Here is a 23408-nt window from a genome sequence, read left to right on the forward strand (position 1 = left end):
AGAGGTCTGTGGGCACCAGATCAGGAAGGGACCTCTCTGCTGGGCTAAGAATAAGTCTTGCATTGTTTCACTAAGGGGCTGAGGCAGGGAATCAGCATGTCATCCCCAGCCTACGTTAACCTCCTTAATACCTACACTTACAGACAGAGGAAGCTAACTGACAGAAAATGGCCAAGGAAATCTCTCTGTGGCGAGTCTAGGTTTAACAGTCTCTCTTTCCCCATAAAGACTTGAAATCTATACTTCAAGACGTAACAGTGCACCCTTTCCTTCTTCTCTGGAGTTACATTGCTTCAGTAGATGGACTGAGCACTCAACTTGCATTTTTTGTTCTTTGTGTTAAGACCCCAAGCATGATGGCGTCTTTGTTCAGCCAATGCACAGAGGCAGAAGAGAAGGTTCCAAGTCAAGAACACCTGTTTTCTGCCGAGCCCTGGGAAAAATATTAATTTCATGTTCAAAAGGAATATGAGTCACAGTCCCTGTCCACAAGGGGTTTACAAAGTAGCCTAGATGACAAGACAGAAATATGAATAATCTATACAGAACATGATATTATAATAGCATTATTTGCTTACATAGTAAAGTACCAACTTGGGTCACATGTAAAATTAGAAAAAAGGGCACTAATACTAAGGTACTAACTGTACAACCAACAAGTCCTAAAAGAGTTAGAGAAGAAGAAGATCAATATTGACTGGTATTATCAAAGGTCATTATTATTAATACTCCCCCTGTTTGGCATTTAATAGATGTTTCTTTTGGCCAAGCTCAATCCTTAGAAGGGAAACCTAGGCAGGAGCTTCTGACAGGCCACAATTATCTACTCCCCATTCATTCCTTTGCCAGGCCCCTTGTATAAACACTGTGATTTTCCACAGCCTACTGTGCCCACAAGACAGTTCCCAAATGGTAACCCTGTGCTTTTCACCTTCCTCTGCTGTGGGATATTGGAGGGGCCCAGACAAGTAATAATGACTAGCCCCCCTGCTCCACAATCCAGACCTGTGATCAGATCTCAACAAGCAAAAATTGATCAACTGGTCAACCAAACTTTCCAAGGTCAGGGAATTCTAAATGAAATTCCTAGGTACATGAACAGAGATGTTTTTACAAATGCTGACCAGCCCACTTTAGCCTTTTATATTCTTCCCCCTATTTCACCCCATCTCCCCCATGGGCATCTCAAGTTTTATCAGATTTTCTATAGGCAACTTTTTCAGAGAAAGGACTTTCCAACCACACAAGCCAGCTAACACCCAAAACGCAAGTCACTACTCAGGCACCTGGAAAGAGAAAATAAAGCAAAGCTGCACAAGGAGAAAGGAAATCCTTATCGTGATATACTCTACCTCTACCATAAATTGTTCCAAGAAGGAATTTTCTTCAAATGGCTCCGTCTTCAACCGATCTGTAATAAGAAGGGATACAGAAAAGAAATATTAGTCTTAGGATGAGTTTCCTGCCTGTGAGAAGGAAAAGAAACAGAGCCCGAGATTTCTTGGGAGGGAGCATACACATGCAACACCCAGAGTCCAGTGGGAGAAGGGATGAGAGTGTGTGACAAATAGGAGGAGGAGGAGAGGGTGATCAGCAGTACAGGACATGTTCTTCCTGCCACAAAAATGAAGGTAGAACTGAATTTTTATTCTGAAGCAGAAACTATGCTTCAGAAGGTCCCAAGTGTGTGTTGTCCTCCCACAGTTTTATACAGCTGTTGGCCCTTTTCCAAAGTCTTTCCTTGCCATTGCCTAGGGCATGGCTGGACTCGGTTATAGCTTCTATTGGTCACTTGGGTGCCAACCGGGTCCTCAAGGCAGAGAGAAGTGTCACCCGGCATCAAGTCTCCAGTTATGGTCAGTACCCAGCATCTCCTCAGGGAAGCACACCTCTAATGCAGATAACTCTCCCCTTTTCTGAGGCCCTTTGACCATCTGTACCACTCCCCACCCAACACCCCAAAGAATGCCCTCTCACCTCGGCTCAGCACAGCCCCACTCTCCTGGTAGTCCTGGATCTCTAGATCTTTCATACGAAGCACGGTTGCTAGCTCCCTCACTTGGCACTGCAAGGCCAGGCTCATGCCCATGAGAGGACGAATCAAATGCTGGGAGACCTTTCATGGAAGAGATATCAATCAGCCAACAGACACAGAGTACTCCCCACTGTATTAGGAACTAGAAAAATACTGAAAAATAAATGTTTTCACAGGGACTTACGGTTTCATAAGCAAGCAACCCGTTTGCATGACTCTAATAATACAATAATCAAATAGGTAGGAGAAATAAGTTCAAGGGTTTTCTCCGTAGCATAGATAAAAGGGTGGGAAGAATAGAGGAGAACACGTGGATAGGCAGCCCGGAGTGGTGATTTAAAGAGAAGGACGTGACAGAATTGATAAGAGAAAAGGGTTGCTTCAACTCTCCGCAGAGACTGAGAGACAAAAGCAGAAGATCCAAGTAGCCTTCAGGAAAGTGGGCGTGGCTAAAACAGAGTGTGCTAGCTGGAGCATAACAGAAGACAAAAATCAACAGAGGGACGCCTGGGTGGCTCAGTCGGTTAAGCGTCTGCCTTCGGCTCAGGTCATGATCCCAGGGTCCTGGGATCGAGTCCCGCATCAGGCTCCCTGCTCTGCGGGGAGTCTGCTTCTCCCGCTGCCTCTGTCTCTCTCTCTCTCTCTGTCTCTCATGAATAAATAAATAAAAATAAAATAAAATCTTAAAAAAAAAAAAATCAACAGAGAGTAGAGAGCCTGGGAATCAGTCTCAAATTAGACCCAGACACTGATTACGAGCCATTTCAGGGCTGATGATAGCCCAGAATGAGCCCAGAGTTTCAATCTGCTCCCAGGAAGGCAGCAGTTTGAGGTCATTGTGACAGAAGCCAGCCAGTCACCGAGAGGCCAGCCTAGGAAGGAATAAACCGATCCAGCACACCTTGCTCTTAATAAGGTAAGAATTAGGATGCAAGCATCGCCATGCTGCTGAGCAGCTAGGATGGTGTCCTCATATAATAACGTATAGCTATAGAGAATAATCACTTAATTCACCCACACAAGGTGTCCAGTAGCCGAAGAAAGCAAAAAGCCTTAGCCAAAGAAAATAACTAGAATCAATAATCTCTTTGTGACTAGTGGATGCTATCGGGGTTCATTTCCCTTGCCCCAAGGAGATGAGCTCAAGGAGGCACTAAGAAGAAATGCCCTAGATCAGAGGTCAGCAACATTCTGCATGGGGCCAAGGAGTCAATATTTTCAGCTCTGTGGCCCATACAGGCCCTGTCAAAATACTCAACTCTGCTGCTATAGCATGAAAGCGCCCATAGACAACATATAATAAATGAGCGTGGTGGGTTTCCAATAGAACTTTAGAAAAATTGGCAGCAAGCCAGAGTTGGCCCGCTGGCCATAGTCTACCCAGCCCCATGCTTCTCTAAGGACAGATCAGAAGAGAAGAGATGGGGGGGGGGGGCGGGTGATGGTAAAGGTTAGAGCCCGCAGCTTCTGTACCACCACCAGGACCCGACATATGCAGGGTTACTGACGCAGAGTAGGCTGAAAATCAAATGTAGCTGTAAACACCCATCACTTCTTTCCATCAGGAAGCACATCCCAAGCTGGTCCTGGTACCCAGTTCAGGTCCTTAGGATAAACTTAAGCCTCCAAGAAGTACTGCTCAAAATGCGGCCAAAGTTCTGCTCCAGACCCAACCCTCTTTCCTAGGAATTGTTTGGTTAGGTTTGGTCCTGTTCGAGGGAGATCAGGAGGAAAAACAGGGAAATCCTCGGATGAAAGCAAGTCAGTGTTCGGAGGGGTGAGCTGAAAGTAATCGCAGCTGGTAACCAAGCAGCATCACCATCCCTCTGATGACAGCCCTCAAATACAGAAATTCCTAGAGGTGGGCGCCTGGGTGGCTCAGTTGGTTAAGCGACTGCCTTCGGTTCAGGTCGTGATCCTGGAGTCCCGGGATCGAGTCCCGCATCGGGCTCCCTGCTCGGCGGGGACCCTGCTTCTCCCTCTGACCCTCCTCCTCTCATGCTCTCTGTCTCTCATTCTCTCTCTCTCTCTCAAATAAATAAATAAAATCTTAAAAAAAAAAAAAATTAAAAAAAAAAAAAAGAAATTCCTAGAGGTGACAACCAGCCTCTCTCTGGGAATCCACCTACCAGCGATCTCTTTGAGTGGTGGTAAATCTAACCACAAGAAACATAATGAGCAAGTTTCTAATCAATGCCACGTCTAATTAAATATGGTAATGCCACGCCAGGCACCGGAAGTTATCTATCAGACTCCAATGTCTATATAGCAAATAATAATAATAATAATAATTTCATAGAATTGGGTTACACTACTCTAAATCATTGGGGTATAACTCATTTCAAAGTTAGATGCACACTAACACACTACGATCAGTTAATTAGGACACGGCATGTGGATGAAGTAATGAGTTTCAAAGCAAATCCACAAACACCACAAGGAAAAAGCCTGAAGCACTTCAGGAGGTCAGGACGACCCCCACCCCTTCATTTAAAGACAACGATATATGAAGAGTTGCAGTTTCACAAGTCAATTCAACAAATACCTACTGTGTACCTAACACCTACTGTGACCCTGTGAGGCGTCTGCCCCCAAAGAGCTCACAACAGTTAAGGAGGTCAGGAAGTGTGATGGATATAGAGGCAGGAGTTTCCAATCTTTTCCAGAGGAAATCTATTTATAACATCCCCCAATGTCTACAGATTTCCCATTGAAATGTTGACAAGTCAGAGGAAGGAGAGCTGAATGGCAGTTACCAATCCCAAGACGAATTCTATCAGGTTTGGACATAGAGACAAGGGCAATCAGACTGGGAATTAGATCTAGATTCTAGCCCCGGCTATGAGAGCACCCAGATGTGAAAATGGCTTAATCCCAAGCGCTCTCATGGTCCTTATCTTTTTCAAGGAAAAATTAGGGAGTCAGAGTATTTGCTCTCAAAGGTTCACAATAATGCTGAAATTAAGTAACATTATGTATGGTCTTGTCTTTAATTCCCAGGATTCCACAGTAAGGTTGGGACTGGTGCCTCCACTTTACAGATGATGACACCAAGCCTCATAAAAACTCAGTAACTTATCCCAGGTAATACAAATAGTCAAAGTTGGAGAGCTAAGTTACAAATCAGTCCTGCCAGCTCCAAAGCCTGTGGCTCTTCCTGCCACAAAAAAACCTTTGGCTGTGACTCCTAGAAATTATAAAATGGCCAAATTTGAAAGTCAAAATTTGGAATATCAAGAATTACATTAGGAAAAGGAAGATAACAGCAATAACACCAAAGAATTACATCAGATCCTGGGAAGAACAGTGAGGAGGACGAAGGGATGAGGAAGCTGGCTGGAAGTGGAAATGGGCTAGAAAGCAGAGACCCGAGGCTTTAGCTATCCCATGCTATCCCGCACAGCCTTGAGAACTTAGCGTGAACCCTCCACATGCTGAACTCTCCTACTCTCCTGCATGACCGGTAGGAGTTTAGATGTGCAATCTCTCTGGAAGACAGTCTGGCATCATGTGAGCAAGATTAAACATACAAATAGTCCTTTTAAAAAAAAAAAAAAAGGTTTATGGGCACCTGGGTGGCTCAGTTGGTTAAGCGACTGCCTTCGGCTCAGGTCAAGATCCTGGAGTCCTGGGATCGAGTCCCGCATCGGGCTCCCTGCTCAGCAGGGAGTCTGCTTCTCCCTCTGACCCTCCCCCCTCTCATGCTCTCTCTATCTCATTCTCTCTCGCAAATAAATAAATAAAATAAAATAAGGTTTATTTATTTATTTCGGCAATCTCTACACCCAATGTGGGGCTCAAACGCACGACCCCAAGATCGAGAGTCGCATGTTCTTCCGACTGGGCCAGCCAGGCGCCCCCAAATATTCCTTGATTCAGCTATTCTGTTGCTAGGAATTTACTTATACATTTATACTTAGGAAAAATAAATGCAAGGATAGTCACTACATGTACTAACAAAAGAGTGGAAACAACTTAGATGTCTACTAGCAGTTTGTCAATTAAATACATGTTGATATATGCATCAAATAAGGCTCTAAGTTACCGGTAATGAATATTAAGGCAGATCTTCTAAATATATTGCTATGAATGGTTTCTAAGTTCTATAATTAAGTGAAAAGAGCAAGCTACTGAACAGCGTGGATAGCATGCTGCCATTTGTGAAAAGACATACATATGCCCAGATAGGTATTTGACTGTGTAAGTACATACATACTCATATGTATACAAACCTACGTACAGCTTTCTTTAAGAATGCACAAGAAGATGGTATCAGTTGCTTTAAAGAAGGAAAATGAGGGACTAGAGAGAGGAGTAGAAGGACCTATTTTTTCCACTCTAGACCCTTCTTCAATGCTATTTGAAATGTTTGCTTTTTGCATGAATTACTCATTGAAAAAAAATGAAATAAAAACTATCACAAGAATGAGTAACAAACAAAAATTATGACTGTGTGACCTCACAGACGCACACACCAGCCTAAAATAGTATCCGCCTACATCCTTGACAGTGTCCGCGGCTCTAACTTTCTCCCCTGTAAAGCCTCCTCAGGCTCAGGGACTTCCCTGGGCTGGCTTTCTTCTTTTTTTAATAATAAGTATTTTATTTTACCTTAAAGCCTAATTGTTCACCAGCTGTTCAATGTTCACTTCTCCCCGTGGCGAACCAGGACTCATTCCACTCCAAACACTGATGCTTCTTTTCTTATTGTGGCTGCCCAATTAGAGGAATTTGCCTAGAAATGGCTAGTTTTCCCTTTATATATTATTTTCAATTATAATCTCATTATACAAGTGTTCTTTACTTTATCATCTTGGAAAAAACAACAAAAAAAACTATTAGAGCCCATCAGCCTCCTAGGAGAACTACCTCCTCAGTCTCACTATTCTGAATTTCTAGGGCTGTATGATGTAAAGGGAGACCAGCTATTGCTAGGACCTCCCTAAGGCAGCCCAAAGGTTTTGGTCCTAGAACAGGCATTATTGAGGGAACAGTGCCCCCTGGTGTTACTAGAAAAAGTTACAGGGTTTTGAACAAAAGAGGTAGACTAAAGAAGGATGGAAATTTTCACAAAAAAACTCAATTAAAATCAACAGATTTTAAAACTATTATCTGCTAGGGGCGCCTGGGTGGCTCAGTCGTTAAGCGTCTGCCTTCGGCTCAGGTCATGATCCCAGGGTCCTGGGATCGAGCCCCGCATCGGGCTCCCTGCTCAGCTGGGAGTCTGCTTCTCCCTCTCCCTCTCCCCCTGCTTGTGTTCCCTCTTTCGCTGTGTCTCTCTCTGTCAAATAAATAAATTAAAAAAAAAAAATTAAAAACAAACAAACAAACAAAAAAAACTATTATCTGCTAAACACTGTTGATGGACCTTAGAAATTCAGAGATGAATGAGAAGTAGTTCTCCAGCTTTACTGGGTTCCAGATCAAAAATCCACCAGAAGGTCACCTCGGTGGGAGGGTTTGTATCTCTGACCCTTGGTTTCAGCTCAGGTTCATGATCTCAGGGTCCTGGCATCAAGCCCCGCGTCGTCGGGCTCTGCGCTCAGCAGGGAGTCTGCTTGAGACTCTCTCTCCCTCTCCCTCTGCCTCTCCCCACCACTCTCTCTCACTCTCTAAAAGAAATAAATAAGTCTTAAAAAAAAAAAATCTACCAGAGAACAGTTTCTCAAAAAACACTTTTTCCATTCACCCTGTTGATTCCAAAACATTCCATCACCTCTGGAAAACTAGAGAAGGGATATAGGAAATGATGCCCCCTTGTCTTCAGGCCCTTCTGCTGATAAACCTACATCCTCCCAAAGAAGACCCCTCCCAAAGAAGACCCCGGCCTCTAACGCTACTGACTGAAACAAGCTCTGTTTGTATAAAAGGGTGGAAGGGACCAGTGGCAGTAATTCCTGCAAACAAGTTCGTACTGTTTATTCTCAAACTAATTTCTTTTTTTTAAGATTTTATTTATTTATTTATTTATTTATTTATTTATTTATTTATCAGAGAGGGAGAGAGCGTGAGCAGGGGGTGGGGGGAAGAGCAGAGGGAGAAGCAGGGAGCTGAGCAGGGAGCCTGATGTAGGGCTCGATCCCAGGACCCTGGGATCATGACCTGAGCCGAAGGCAGATGCGTCACCGACTAAGCCACCCAGGCGTCCCTCAAACTAATTTCTAATAAAAGCTCCGGGGACCTAGAAAGCTACTAGTGAGCAGAAAATGTTATCCCCCTAGTCCCTGAAAACGGGCTCTCGAATCAGACCTATCTGGGAGTAAAATTCCAGCTCATTCATTTATAAGTTGCAGGACTTTGGACAAATTGCCTTCAATCTCAGCTTCCTACTCTGAAGACAGGGAACAATACTACTTATCTTGCAGGACAGTCATGAGGATTCAGTGACAAGAAATGTTCAGAAAGGTACATACTGAATGCTGGTACATGCTCTACCCTGTTGCCAGACTGCTCTTGATAAACTACGAATTGGATCGTGCTAAACACCTGCTTAAAGTTTTTCAGTGAATCCCTGTTGCCTTTAGGATAAAATCCACTCATTAGAATCCCTCAAAATCTGGCCACTGCCTACCTCATTTCGCACAAATCCCTGCAGTCATGAAATTCCCCCACTGGCCCCACACCTATATATCTCCCCGCCTCTCAAAATGCACTCTAGCCTAGAATGACCTCTTGATCTTCTCCCAATGAGTTCCTACTCATCTACAGAACTCAGCTCAGAAACTATCTCTTCAATGGGGCACCTGGGAGGCTCAGTTGGTTAAGCATCCAACTCTCAATTTCAGCTCAGGTTATGATCTCAGGGTTGTGAGATCCAGCCCCACGTTGGGCTCCCTGTTGGGTGGTGGAGTCTGCTTAAGATTCTCTCTCTCCCTCTGCTCCTCCCACTACCTCTCTCCCCCTCTCTAAAAAAAAAAAAAACAAAAACAAAAAACCTCTCTCTTCAAAAAGGTTTTTCAGACCTTCAGTCATCCTGAGCTTACCTCAATCAAAGAATTTACCATACTTTATCCTGTTCCCTGTCCATCTTCTCACTCGATTATGGACTCCAGGAATAGGCTATATTGCTTTAGATCTGGACACCCAACAATTAGCCCCCAGTAGATGCTTAATAAATATTAAATAATGAAGAAAAACACCCAAGAAAGCAGGTAAACCAAAACTTCACCTTTGCTCCCTTTGCAAAGAAAGGATGTACCAGCCAAGAATCTGTTCTGCCTTCTGTCCAGTCAAGGAAAGTTTTCCAACTGAAGAAGAATTTCAAACGGAGTCCACAAAAAAATAAGAGCATCTAAGGATTCATCTCAAAGCAGCCGGCATTCCCCTGCCCCACTCCACATTTGAATTACACTCACCAGGGAAGGGCTGGCTAGGGTGCAGTGGAAATTCCAATAAAAGGGGAGACCAGAGAGCTCACTCCGCACACGCAGGATCAGTGCCTCGGCCACACGATCACAGACAAAGGTAGCTTTGCTGGAGCAAGCTGTGTCCTTCAACAACGGGCGAAGTAGATCATCCAAATGACAGAGGAAAGCCGCAGGGGGGGCAGTCAGGCGCTTGTTCAGCTCCTAAAAAGACAGCGGGAGTTGTATGGAGTAAGGGTGCGAAAAGGAAACGGACTCCCCAAGTTACAGCAAAGGAGAACTCTGGCTAACATGAAGACAGCGGGCTTGAGAGGAAGGGAAGACAAAAACAGGGGAACAAGAAAGAAGAAAACAAAACGAGAGAGCGACTGGCCTACTTTACAATCCTACCTTGTACTAAATGCAGTGCAAAAACTAACATCAGACAACGATATGGAAAGATCCTGGGGGGGGACGGGCGCCTGAGTGGCTCAGATGGTTGCGCATCTGCCTTGGGCTCAGGTCATGATCCCAGGGACCTGGGATGGATTCCCTTGTCGGGCTCCCTGCTCAGCGGGGTCTGCTTCTCCCTCTGCCCCTCCCCCCACTAGTTCTCTCTCTCACTCTCTCTCTAATAAATAAATAAAATCTTAAAAAAAAAAAAAAGAAAGGGGGCACCTGGGTGGCTCAGTCGGTTAAGTGGCTGCCTTCGGCTTGGGTCATGATCCCGGGGTCCTGGGATCGAGCCCCGCGTCGGGCTCCCTGCTCGGTGGAGAGTGTGCTTCTCCCTCTCTCTCTGCCTGCCTCTCTGCCTGCTTGTGTTCTCTATCTCTCTGTCAAATAAATAAATAAATAACCCATGCTTTAAAAAAAAAAAAAGAAAGAAAGATCGCAGGGCTTTAGGTAGAAGGGCAGGACATTCGTTAGAATTGTCTGCACCTGATTCCACCTCCCTTGGCAACCTACAGGCCAGCAAGCTGGCTGATGTGAATGTACCCTGACCCGCACTAAGACAGAAATTATACCCACTACCGCCCCGCAGCAGAACTGCTCTTCACGCTTACCTTGGCTCGCTGGCTGACCACACAAGCATCCACCTGTTCATGCCACACCTGTTGAAGATCTGAAACCAGCAAGGCGTACCCCTGCTTGGTGATATATGCCTTGGCCAAGAGAGAGTTCTCAGCAAGTTGTAGCCAGGCCCATGGCTGCATCAACAGGCCTTGCTCCAGCTTCTCCATCTGCAGAAGAGTCTGGATTTAGGCAAGCGCCCCAAGGTACTGTAGGCCTGGGGACAGGGGCACCACACAAACAGTCCCATAGCAAATAAGTCTTATGAAGGACCCCTCCCTAATGAGACAGAAGGCATGGATTTACATTTTACCCCCTCCCCCCCAACACACACAACCCCCCCACCCCCATCCCCTGTCTCCCATATAATCAGCTGGGCACCGACCTTACTACCTCCTGGCCACTAAAAATCTATTTAGAATTTTAATTTATTTTTTCAAATTAGTTCCTAAAGGGCATAAAATATCTCTCTTCTATAGTGTTTAAGCCTCGGCATATTGGTCTCAGTATTTCTGCTTTCTAACAGTATAACTTATTGTGGAAACCTAAACCATTCTTGTTGTATCTTTATCACATTCCTAATAAATATGCCAATGTTACCCTTTCCCAGAACTTCTAGAAGAGAAGGAATAGTTCTTGTCTTATAAAACATCGTAAGTCGTAAGTGTCATGAGCAGGAAATTCAAATTATTTGATCAATAGCTAGAAATAAAACTCTAGGGGCGCCTGGGTGGCTCAGATGGTTAAGCGTCTGCCTTCAGCTCAGGTCATGATCTCAGGGTCCTGGGATCGAGCCCCACATCAGGCTCCCTGCTTGGCGGGGAGCCTGTTTCTCCCTCTCCCTCTGCTGTTCTCCCTGCTTGTGCTCTCTCGCTCTCTCTGTCAAATAAATAAATTTTAAAAAGTCTTTAAAAAAATTTTAAAAAAAGAAATAAAACTCTAGAAGATCTCAGATTTTCATATATAAATATTTATATGAACATAGATATATACATTCCCAAAGACAGGCATTCTTAATCTAGAGTCTATGCAGGTGAATCCTCTGGAATTATAGACAAAATCTGTGCACACGTGCAGATAGCCATTCGGGAGGAAGAGGTCCACAGCTGTGTCAAACTCTCAAAGGGATCAATGACACACAAATAAAGAGCCAACAAATTCTATGTCCAGAAGCAAACAAGAAAGTCCCAAATCCCATTTCAAGAACATAGATGACTAAGACATCATAAACACAAGGCACAGCATTTCACAGAGATAGAAACAATTAATTAACTTCCGCTTCAGTCATGCCCTATATATCCCTAACCCAAGGTACAACCATCAATGACATCATGCCCTGTTATACCTCCTGGGACTCCTGGGAACCAACTTCTCTAGTTCAACAACGAAATTTGTAGTCTTAACCTAGTAGATGTTCAGTAACTAAGGCTACTTTACGGGAAGTTTGATCATTTTTCCTGTGGGGGGGAGGGAGTGATACTATTTCCTTTATTATTTCAGTCTATAAATACAAAGTGAGGTGAGGGAAGCGCCTTAGAATATAAAGAAGATAATGAAATTCCTTGGATTTCCTTCACATGATTAACATGGTTCTGTTCCTCCAGTCATTTCCATCATGGTCTAAGCCGTCATTCTTCCAACCATAACCTAGCTTTTGAAGTGTGGTCTTGTAACAAAATTGTGCAGTCAATAGTTGGGTAAAACGTAAATACATATTGCCATTTTTATTTGCAGCGGCCTCAAAACCTTGCGTTTGGGGGACGGGACGTCAGTTGCTTCCCACGAGCTGCTGCCACGGGGAGGAGATCTTGGAATGATTAAGCTAGCCCTCAATCGAGTTCCACATAGCCAAAGGTCACAAATGCAAGGGAACAAGGGAAGTCGCCCGTGTAGGCACTCCGCAGTGCGTCCTGTAAGAGTGCCCTAAATTGGGTTGATTATCTTGGCCCGTCACTTTCGGAAAGCCTGGGAGCTCAAAACCCTCAAACTGTATGGGGGTTTTTTTGTCCTGTCTGGGGGGCGGGAGAGGGATTTAAAATGTGCTCAGGATCAACGGGCCCCATAGGAAGATTTGAAACATTCAGCACCAGACCTGGTGTTGGCTGCTCCCACCAAGCGCGTCCTGTTGAGTCCAAGGCCTCTGTATCTCATTTTTCCCCCCTTCAAGGCCGCCTTTAACCGTCACATTAACTAGATTCACCCGTTTATTATTCTTGAATGGAGCAGGGAAGCGCCGAGGGCCAACAGGAGGTCGCCCAAGAACCCGGGTCTGCACCGAGTCCCGCCCCTCGGCCGAGCCCCTCTCTCGGCGCAGTTCCCCCCGTAGTCCTGCAGAGGGCAGCAAGGCCCCAGCGACCGTCCGGGCTGGGCCACGCCCCGTCCCTCTGGTGGGGACCAACCCTCGCTCGCCTAACCGCAGCCCCACCCCAGGAGCCCCGCCTGGCGTAGTTTCCACCCGCCCTCACTGCGAGGGCCTCCGCCGTCAGCCTTCGACAGCACTGGCAGCACCGAGACGCGGCTCCGGACCCTTCGGGGGTAGCAAAGCCGACCACCTGCCGCCCTGTAGCACCAAGGAGCCCGCCAAGGAGTAGCCTCACAAGGCCCTCCTCGCCGTCGGAAAGCGGGCTGCGCACGCGCGGCGCACGTCCGGCGCACGCGCCCCGCCCACCCCCGGAGGCCTGCCGGAGCTCCGGGGCCGAGCGCCCGTGCCCGCTCGCCCGCAGGGTCCCCGCGGCCCCTCGCCGCCCGGCCCCGGCCCGGGCCCCGGCCCCGATTCGAACCCCACGCCACCTACCGTGAGCGGCCGCCAGAGCTCCCGCCCCTCCCCGCAGCGGGCCGGCCCGCGCAAACCGAAAGGCCTAGAGTAGAGACCTTTCGGGACAGAGGGGCGGAGCGCAGGCCCGACGTGGGCGGGGCATCTGGGCCCTCAGAGCTGTTGGAAGGAGCACTCAGAGCTGGGGGGCCCCCCGCGCCCAGGGGAGCGGGAAGAGGGCTGGGCGATCCGCTGCTAGGGAGATGGGGTGGTGGTGGCGCCCCCCGGAGTCGCGCTGGCGGAGTAGAAAGAATGCCAGAGGAGGTGCGGGAGAGGGGGGTCTCTGGATTTGGACTTGTCAGCAAACTTGGATCACTTCCGTCCCCTACCTGCCCAACCGCTTGTTTTGTTTCGTTTTAAATAAAATGAGGGGCGCCTGCCTACTTCGGTCGGCTAAGCGGCTGCCTTCAGCTCACGTCATGATCTCAGGGTCCTGGGATGCAGCCCCGTGGTGGGGCTCCTTGCTCAGCAGGGAGTCTGCTGCTCCCTCTCGCTCTGCCCCTCCCCCCAAATAAATAGGTAAAATCTTTAAAAATAAATAAAATGAGGAGGTTGAACTTCACTAATCTCTCTCGTCCTCACCAGCACTCAAATTGTTTCAGAGAGGATCCTTCCATGCATAAATCCCATGGTCTCACCTCATCCTTTCTCCTGTCTCATTTCTCCTTCCATTTAACCCCATACTTATGGTCCATCACCACGGAGAAACTTGAAATCCCTCAGCTCATTTTCTGCTTTGCACAATTTATGGTTTTGCTCCAGCTGGATACCTGAGCTTGAAATATTCTCCCCATCTGCTTTCCACTTGTCAAGGCCAGCCTTGGTGCTGCTGCTTTCATAAAGCCTTTGTTTGCCACTATCCACAATCAGAATTAATTGTTTCTTCCTTTTTGCTCCCATAGCATTGTTTTAATCTTTATTATAGACTGCCTTTTGCCTTAGATTTTAGTTAGTAATTACATAGGTCTTTTTATTTTTTTTTATTTTTTAAAGATTTTATTTATTTGAGAGAGAGAGAATGAGAGACAGAGAGCACGATAGGGAAGAGGGCAGAGGGAGAAGCAGACCCCCTGCTGAGCAGGGAGCCCAATGCGGGACTTGATCCCGGGACTCCAGGATCATGACCTGAGCCGAAGGCAGTCGCTTAACCAACTGAGCCACCCAGGCGCCCCTACATAGGTCTTTTTAAATGGTAGGTGCCTTAAGAGGGTAGGGACCCTGTCTTATCCATAACTGTAGTTCCAGAACCTTGCACATGGGAGGCCTTCAATAAATATTTGTTAAGTAAATGCTAGGGTTTGACCATAGATAGTTCACATGCAGAATCTCATTCATTCAATCATTGCCCACTAAACGATGGCCCCTGCCTGGAACAGTTAGGCCTAATTAAGAGAAGGAAAGGCAACACACCCATCGGGAAATGAGACTGTTAGGTGGGCCCGTTTCTCTCTCACACACACACACACACACACACACACACACACACACACACACACACACCTTCTTCCTAGGAGAAATTAGAACCCGGAACTCACCCTCCAGCAAGCTGGGAGATAGGGTAAACTAACCAGGGCAGGAGTAGGAGTACTGGTAATCACTGGGACCCAAGTTCTCTTCTAGACTTGGGACACTGCTCCCCAAAGCCAGGCAACAAGTCGGCTGTCTCTCCTGGCTCAGAGGGCCCTCCTTCCTGATTCCCAGGGTCTTCAGGCAGTGGGCAGAGGCAACGGAGGGGCTGAGGGATGTAGGGACGCAAGTTTTGGATGGGGAAAGGAAGCTCATACTCTTTGGCAGCCTTCTCCCTGAACTTCTGAGGCAGCTGAGCCTCTTGGGCAGCGAAAGGAGATGGCAGCCCTTGACCTAGGCCTCGCTCAAGCCTTGTGCCTGCAAAAGAAAGGTTGGTCAGGTCATTGCCCCACCCGGGGAGTGAGTAGCACCTGGCTACTCCCCACTGTGCTGGGGCCTGGCCTCAACTTACCAGGAATGGTGTTCTCTAAGAGGAAGCCCAAAAGTCCTGCCAGGAAGATGGGCTCTGTGAGCAGTGAGCGCAGTAACACATCTAAGGGGCTCCAGCCTACAGAGAGTTGGGGCCAGGCAGGAGGGGAACTCTGATCCTGTGCAGGGTCAATGAGTCTTATATTTCTATGTCTAAATCTAAGTCTTGGGCTAAGGACAGATCTTTCTGAACTGTTATCCCATCTTCCCCCACCTTTGTCCCCCTACTCTCTATTTCCCCCACCCAGGCCCTTCCCACAAGATCCCAGCCCATCATCCTGTCTTCTGAGTATCCACATGCCCTCCAGATATGTTTTGGTAGTTGCAGGCCCTGTAAAGTTTGGTATTAAAAGCCCCAACCATGGGGTGACTGGGTGGCTCAGTTGGTTAAGCGGCTGACTCTTGGTTTCGGCTCAGGTCATGATCTCAGGGTCCGGGGATCAAGCCCGTGTCAGGCTCCCTGCTCAGTAGGGAGTCTGCTTGAGGAATCCCTCTCTCTCTCCCTCTCTCTCTGCCCCTCCCCCCACTAGCATCCTCTCTCTCTAAAATAAAAATAATCTTTAAAATAAATAAATAAAAGCAAACCCCAACCTTACTTCCCACTTTTTTTTTAAGATTTTATTTATTGGAGAGAGAGAGCGTGCACAAGCACGCAGAGGGGCAGAGGGAGAGGAAGAAACAAACTCTGCTGAGCAGGGAGCCCGATGTGGGGCTCAATCCCAAAGGCATGACCTGAGCCAAAGGCAGACACTTAACCGACTGAGTCACGCAGGCGCCCCTTACTTCCCAACCTCTTACCTTCTATGCTCTAGCCTGGTTTTGTCAACCTCAGTCCTACTGACATTTTCGACCAGATAATTCTTTGTTTGAGGGGGCCTGACCTGTGCACTGTGGGATATTTAGCAGCATTCCCTCTACCCACTAAATGCCACTAACAATCCCCTCTTCTGTTTGTAACAACCAAAAAGGTCTCTGGATGTTCCCTGTGGGGCAAAATCCTCCTCAGTTGAGTGTCATTGCTATTAGTTAGGCTGCACGGTCTTTGCTGCTCCCCGGAAATACCCTATGACTTCCTACATCTAGGTCGTGGTTTCTGGTGGTTCCCCCACCGGAAATAAGCTTCCTCTCACTAAATATGTTCAAATCTTACCATCCTTCGAACTAGCTCAATGTTACTTTCTCCATAAAACTTAACTTGGATAATCTCAAACAGAAACTCTCTCACCACCAGCACTCCTTATCTGAACCTTTCCTACTATGTTTGTACGTATCTTATTTCTTTTACTGGACTGTAACATCTGGAGGCACCTCTGTATCCCAAGGGGCTAGACTGGTGCTCAGTAAATATTTGCTAAACAAATAGCTCAACTAGTTACAGCAAAGCCCAGAAAAGGGTGTGGGACCTGGAGTCCAGAGAGCCCCAAGCCTCCAGTCCTTGTCTTCCCAGGTCTGTCCAATTCCTCTTTCCATCCCTCCTCCTCCTCCCACCTGTGGTCAGCAGGACTGGGGCTTCCCGAAGCCATCTTGGCAACAGCAGAGCCATGAAGATGGAGAAGCCAACAATGAAGACATTCCGCCCAGAGTCAATGTCAGCCAGGTGGAAGCTGGAGAATCCAGTAGACAGAACCACGGCCTGGGTCACCCCAAGCATCCCACCTGTCTCGTAGGGAAGTAATCAAGGGGGTTGGGAAGGGCTGGCGTAGCAGGGAGGATTGCAGGGTGGGGCAGGTTGTGATGAAGACAGACAACCAAAAGGCTCATTCTCCAGTTATGACAGAAGCGCGGTCAAGAGGTCAAGATGTTGGGCTGGGGAAAATGAGCGCAGCTGACACACACAGCTCTCCATATGTCAGGGGTCTGTTCAGAAAGAGAGGGTGCCAGGCACAAGCAACCAGTTGGGCCATCCTGGGGGGCGGGGGGGGGGGTAGTGCTGGTTCAATACCAGCCCTGCTGATACGTCCACTCACCAAGCACAGGCAGCGGGATGGCGGTGAGGAGCTGGGCCAGCCTCGGGGAGAGCCCAAGCCCCATGCAGAGCAGCCCCACCAGGTGCACCACTCTCCGAGAGCCAGCCTGGGTGGAGAAGAGATGCTAGAAAACACAGCCACCTCTTCGACGCTCCAAGGGTTTTGCCTCTCATCATTTGGATCCCAACTCAAATGTGACCCTTCCAAGAAGCACGCTACCTGAAGGCTCCTCCTTTTCTCAACCGCTATCCCACTGCTACCCTACTTTGTTTTCTTTTTCTTTTTTAAAGATTTTATTTTTAATAAAATAAATAATTTAATATTTTTAATTTTTGCCCGCTTTGTTTTCTCGATAGCACTTATCACTCTGAAATTATCTTACCTTTTTCCTTAGAAAAAAAAAAGATTTTATTTATTTATTTGTCAGAGAGAGAGAGAGCACAGGCAGAGGGAGAGCAGACTCCCTGCTGAGCAGGGAGCCCGATGCTGGACTCAATACCAAGACCCTGAGTCCATGACCTGAGCTGAAGGCAGACGCTTAACCAACTGAGCCACCCAGGTGTCCCTATCTTACTTTGTTCCTTAAATCGTCTGCCTCTCCCTCTCTGAAGTGCCCAAGAGAGCAGGGACTTTATATGATGTGATCTCACTGGATCCCCAGCCCAGGTACAGTGCCTGAGTCATAGAAGGAATTTAGTGGTGACTTAGTGTCTTCTTCCCGCTCCTAGCCCCTTACCACTTCTAGGCACCTCCCTAAATGAGATCGTTGATGTGGAGTGCCTGACAGAATGCTGGACACAGACGGCCACCAGTCAGTGTGAGTTTCCTCCCCTCTCCCAGCTCCCCCGCCCCATCCTCATCCACATACCTGGATAAGACTCACTGTGCCCACGTTGGGGAAGCTGGATGCAGTACCCATAGGGCTCCCCAACAGCCCGGCCAGCACGCTGCCCAGACCCTCCAGGCTCAGCCCTCGACTGCAGGCGTGTGGAGGTGGGGACGGCAATTGCAGCAGCTGGCCACACAGGGCATAGCAGCCCAGGGAGCTGGTGGAGGCTGCCAAAGCCATGGAGATGCCTGCAGCCAGAGCCCTGGGTGTCAGCAAGGGCCAGTCCCACTCAGCTGGGGAGGGAGAAAGAGCCACCTTGGGGCCAGACTCCAGTCTGGAGCATCCCCCTGCCTCCAAAGTTCTGTGCCACAAGAATCCTGGAGAGCCCATTGTCTTTGAAGATAACGTCTTGGGATAAAACCAACAAACTCAGGATAAAGACTCATCCCTTTACCATGGTCTACAAGGCTTCATCTCTCACCACACTCTGCTTCACTCCCTTCACTCCAGATACCCTGGCCTTATTTCAGGCCCTTGTACTTGCTGTGTGGCTGGCTACCACAGGGCCTTTGCATGTGCTGTTCTCCCTACCTAGAATGCTCTTCTCCCTTGCCTTTACCCTGTTAGCTCCTACTCATCTCTCACATCTCAGCTCAAAGATCACTTCCTCAAGAATACTTTTCTGGATCTCTCTGATAAAGTCAGATTCTCCATTTTAAGCTGTCATTACACAATGTACCTCCCCATTGTTACACTTACCACATGCAATTTCACATTTACTTGGGTGACTATTTAATTAGTATCTGCATTCCCCAGCAGATATAGCTTCATGAGTATAGGTACTGTGTCTGTCATATTTATCACCATGTCCCCTATCACGTGCCCAGCACAAAATCTGCACTCAACAGACCTTTATTAAACTGACGAATGAACAACTTTTGTACACAGTGCCTCAAAAGCAATTTTTATACCTAGGTCACCAACTCAAATGCCTGTGGGAGGGGGGGCACAAATGCGGAAATTGGGTAAGGAGTATCAACGGGGAGTGGTGGGCTTGCAGAGGTCTCTTAACACTCAATAAAACACCTGTGACGAGGGGCCGGCACTGCCCCTCAGACTGGCAACTTCTCTCCCCTGTGTGTTTTGAGAAAACACAGGACTTAACTCAGAAATAAAATTCACTCCATCTTGAGTCCAAAGAAATAGACCCTTTATTTGAGTCAGAGAATGGAGGGCGAAGAGCAAACCTACCTGGGTGAGGCAGCCAGACCCATGGCGCCTCGGGGGAGGTAGACAGCTCTGGGGGGATGATGCGCAGACCCAGAAGGGCAGAGATGATCCACACACAGGCCACTGGCGTCAGCACCTGAGGGGCAAGACTGAGACAGGGAAGAACCCCTCCCCCAGAACCTTCCAAGCCAGGCTTTGAGGGGGAAGACAGAAGCCAAAAGGTAGCAGGCTGAGCAAGCATTCTATGCCAGGCCTCCTCCCCTCAACTGCCCTGCCCAGACCCCAACATACCGAGAGGAGCCGGAAGACGGAAATGGGAGTGTGAGGAGAAGAGTTTGAAGCTGGTCTCCAGGGGCAGGGAGGTAACTGGCAGGAGCCCAGGTGCTGAGAACAGACCACCATGAGCAAGATAAGCCTAGGAGAGAGAAGGAGCTTTAGGAGCAAGAGGAAGCAGGCATCCTGTGGGGGTTAATGGAGGTAGGAGTGGCAGAATTCCCTAAAAGGGGTCCCAGACAAGAGAGGAAAGAGGATACCTTGGTGGGGGGAGGGGGGGTCAGCGAGAGACAGTGCAAAGCCAGGGAAACCAAATGAATCCAGCAAAAATCCGGGATTCCAAATCCATAAAGGATCGGCCCTGCTCAGATGGCTGCTGAGTTGGGTAGGGCCAGCTGCTCTGCCCTCCCCCAGGCCCCCACAACCCACTGGTCACCACCCCACGCCTCTCAGGACTTACGTACAGCAAGGCCAGGCCCCAGTGAGTAGAGCAGAAGAGGGCCACCTCCCTGTGGGCAGAGAACCCTGCCACCACCAGGCTGGGGGCCAGCACCAGGGGCCCACAGTGGGAGAACAAGTGGCCAGGAACCCCCAACAGCCCCAGGGTGCCCTGCAGCAGCCCGGATACCACCACAGCCCCGGACACCTGGAGGAGCCAAGAAAAGGACAAAGAGGAAGCGTTCTGCTCAATGGAGTTGACCTTAGCCTGGACTTCTTCTTTCTTTTAAATTTAAATTCAATTAGCCAACATATAGTACATCATTAGTTTTTGATATACTGTTCATTGATTCATAGTTGCGTATAACACCCAGTGTTCATCACATCACGTGCCCTCCTTAATGCCCATCATCCAGTTACTCCATTCCCCCACCCCCCCACCCCTCCTCCAACCCTCAGTTTGTTTCCCAGAGCCAAGAGTCTCTCACAGTTTGTCTCCCCCTCTGATTTCCTCCCATCGGTTTTCCTTCCCTTCCCCCATGGTCCTCTGCACTATTTCTTATATTCCACATATGAGTGAAATCCTATGATAATTATCTTTCTCTACTTGACTTATTTCACTTAGCATAATCCCCTTGAGTTCCATCCATGTTGATGTAAATGGTAGGTATTCATCCTTTCTGGTGTCAGCCTGGACTTCTTAATGAATTCCGAATTCCAGGGGTGGGTCCCTGCCCCAGCTCCTTCCCCCAGACCATCTCAGTCCCCACCGACTGGAAACAGGAACCTCCTCCATCCTGGCACGACCTGCAGCCCTCCTGCTCCCCACCCCCAGGCACTCACCTCTCTGAGAGAAGTGTTCCAGAGCCCCAGGCCATGGCAGCCAGGCCCCCCACACAGGCGCAGCACAAGGGAGGCTGGGAAAAGTTGGGGGCGTGGAGAGGAGAGAGGTAAGTGGGACAGAACCCCAGTGTTCTACAATCCTACCTCGTGATCTGCACAGCTCCAAGACCCCAAAGCCTAGCAGTTCCCATCACTGCCCGCTCTCCATCCTGCACCCACCTATGCCTGGAGGCTCAGATTGGCACCCCACCCCACCCTCACCCCTTGCCCTTGCTCTGTGCTCACAGTTTCCAGGTGTCTGGGTGGCCAGAGGTAGCTTCTGGCTGGTCAGCACCAGAGCAGGGTCAAGGAACTGTAAGGATGGAGCCTGGACAAGAGGGAGCCTGTAGGAACAGCAGCCCTAGCAGGTCTGGAAACGTGTGGCAGCCAAAAGGAGTCCTCAGGTCTCTCCTACACTCACACGAGTACACACACACCTACACACACACACAGGACCCGCCCCCTTCTCTCCAGGGAGTTCCCCTCACCTGCTGCCTATCCAGATTTGCAGGGTGGTAGACACACCACACGAAAAGAGGCTGGAGGCCAAGAGCTGCGCAGGGGAGTACGAAAGCTCTCCCGGGGGGAGACTTTGAAGCAGGAGCAGGTGGGAGGCACAGAGCAGAGAAGCCAGGACCAAGATATGCTGCAGGGGGAGGAATGAGAAGGGCGGTCTTCAGAAAAGGGGCGGAAATAGCTATTTCCAGAGGGTTTCTCATGCCACGCCTATTCCCCCCAGCTATCCCTTCAGCCAGCACCAACTCCTGCACCTCTGCTCCTACCTGCAGAGCCAGAAGACAGCTGAGGCTCCAGGGAGGAGGCCCACACTGAGAGGCCCAAGGGTTAGAGGAGGGATTTTGGATAGCAGGCGGCGGCGACAGGGGAACCAGGGCATCCTGGGGGCCCATGGATTGGAGTTGGATGGGATGGGGGGATGATCGGCTCATGCTGCCCTGCTTTCTTCTTCGTCTTGGCTGCCCTGGGCCAGAGTTAAGTAGAGAGTGTAAGAGGTCAGAGTTTGGATGAAGTTAGCTGCCTGGAGTGGGGAGGGGGTGGAGGGGTCAGTGAAGCGGAGCAAAGGGATGAGAGATTTGGGGCAGGACAGGCCCTTTCACCTTTGCCCAGCTCTTGTGCAAATTCCATCACCCATTAACTGGGGAGCCACGTTCTGGACCCCTCCCCCCAAGAATCTCCATCTAGATCCCCTGTTCCACGCTCTGCAAAGCATGGTAAGTGGGCTGGGAAGAAGACTTATAAAATACTCCGGGGAGGTCTTACAGTGTTCCCTCCTCCCCACCAGCATTTGGAAAGATGGCTGTTACCCCAGTTTTCAACCCTTTCAGGGTCCAGCCCCCATGGGGACTGCCTAGGAAGGAAATGCATGGGTAATACCCGTCCACAGTGCATGGCAACAGTGAGCACAACTCCATACAATTTCCTCACCGTAACAGAAAGGAGAAATGAAGGTGATTGGTGATAACAAGTATTTCACATGTGAAAGCTTGGGCCCAGCTAAACAAGAAGGCGATGTCATCCACGGCCCACCCCCTACGTAGAATCACTGTGGATGCAGCAGCTACGATAGCAACTGATACCGCTGCTGTCTCGGCGATCCATGTGCCAAGCAGCGCGGCCATTGGTGACCTGGTGTTCCAAAATAATGAGCCGGTTCTTGGCAAAGTGCTGAGCAAAGCAAAGTCCGGTTTTAATTTACACGTAGGTACATTCCTGGCAAACGGCGTCTTTTTCAAAACGTGCAAAAACGATTTCGTGTTTACGTGTTAAAAAGTTCTAGGTTCAGATAAACAGGCTTTTCATATACGTGATGTCCTGTGGGTCATTCAAAATTTGTCTTGAGAATTCTTCATCATAAGGGAGGGGCCTGAAGCGTTTCAGGTTGCCCAGCTAAATGCCAGTAGCATCCCTTCAAATGTTTGCCTCTGGCAAAAAAATGCCCCATGTTTCCAGAGTGCCCCCTAGGGGGCAGTACTACCAGTCCCAAATACCCTCAGTCCAGGTGCCAGAAAAGCTTTCCTTCTTCCGATGATAACCCGCCTTGGACTTGTCTTAACACCACCAACTATCACCGGGTGCCAGACCAGACTGATAGGATAGAGAGGCATCCTTGGGGCTTGCCAAGGACACTTAACTTTGCCTCTCAGAATCCACAAGGATGGGGCCTCCCCAGAACTTGCGATGGACAGGGCCCACTCAGGCATGGTAGAGTCTCCCATCTGTGCCCCACAGCACCCAAGTCAAGCAGCAGTAGGGGCCCCAGGGTGCTGAGAGCAGGGATGAGTAAGTTTGAAATGGGAGTCTGTAATCATCAAAAACAGGGAAGTTTGTTTTTAAGACTTATTTTAGAAAGAGAGAGCGCACACTTGTGTAGGGGAGGGCAGAGGGAGAGGAAAATCTCAAGCAGATTCCCCACTGAGTGTGGAGCCCAGTGTGGGGCTTGATCTCGTGAGCCTGAGATCATGACCTGAGCTGAAACCAAGAGTCAAACGCCCAACCCACTGAGCCACCCAGGTGA

At 48.7% G+C, this 23408-nt stretch overlaps 1 protein-coding gene across 16 annotated transcripts in view; it reads right to left on the bottom strand.

Annotated features, from left to right (window-relative positions):
* The window catches only part of LOC123838312 (non-homologous end-joining factor 1), a 94000-nt gene extending 70597 nt beyond the window's left edge, over nucleotides 1-23403 (bottom strand). For 3 of the 16 annotated variants that reach the window (XR_010410298.1, XM_064587063.1, XM_064587069.1), the window contains exons 1-13: nucleotides 22319-23403; nucleotides 21658-21854; nucleotides 21364-21521; nucleotides 21122-21219; nucleotides 20837-20910; nucleotides 20020-20201; nucleotides 19574-19697; nucleotides 19304-19475; nucleotides 18092-18345; nucleotides 10443-10619; nucleotides 9391-9603; nucleotides 1978-2116; nucleotides 1353-1411 (exon numbers count right to left, since the gene is read on the bottom strand). Coding sequence is in view for 11 of the 16 variants with exons in the window: in XM_064587063.1 (XP_064443133.1) it covers nucleotides 1353-1411; nucleotides 1978-2116; nucleotides 9391-9603; nucleotides 10443-10619; nucleotides 18092-18345; nucleotides 19304-19475; nucleotides 19574-19697; nucleotides 20020-20201; nucleotides 20837-20910; nucleotides 21122-21219; nucleotides 21364-21521; nucleotides 21658-21854; nucleotides 22319-22409 (1938 nt within the window). In the remaining 5 variants the exon portion in view is untranslated. Of the gene's footprint in view, nucleotides 1-1352; nucleotides 1412-1977; nucleotides 2117-9203; nucleotides 9283-9390; nucleotides 9604-10442; nucleotides 10620-12541; nucleotides 13079-13243; nucleotides 14238-14796; nucleotides 15146-15239; nucleotides 15336-16744; nucleotides 16913-17223; nucleotides 17330-18091; nucleotides 18346-19303; nucleotides 19476-19573; nucleotides 19698-20015; nucleotides 20202-20836; nucleotides 20911-21121; nucleotides 21220-21363; nucleotides 21522-21657; nucleotides 21855-22318 lie in introns of those variants that run through there. The other 13 variants (XR_010410299.1, XR_010410297.1, XM_064587068.1 and 10 more) reach the window with 13 other exon arrangements.
* Between the last annotated feature and the right edge of the window lie 5 nt (nucleotides 23404-23408).

Source organism: Mirounga angustirostris, unplaced genomic scaffold (assembly GCF_029215605.1).
Source record: "Mirounga angustirostris isolate CCGP_5_RB_7025 unplaced genomic scaffold, mMirAng1.0.hap1 SCAF_3, whole genome shotgun sequence".
Classification (NCBI taxonomy): Eukaryota; Metazoa; Chordata; class Mammalia; order Carnivora; family Phocidae; genus Mirounga; species Mirounga angustirostris.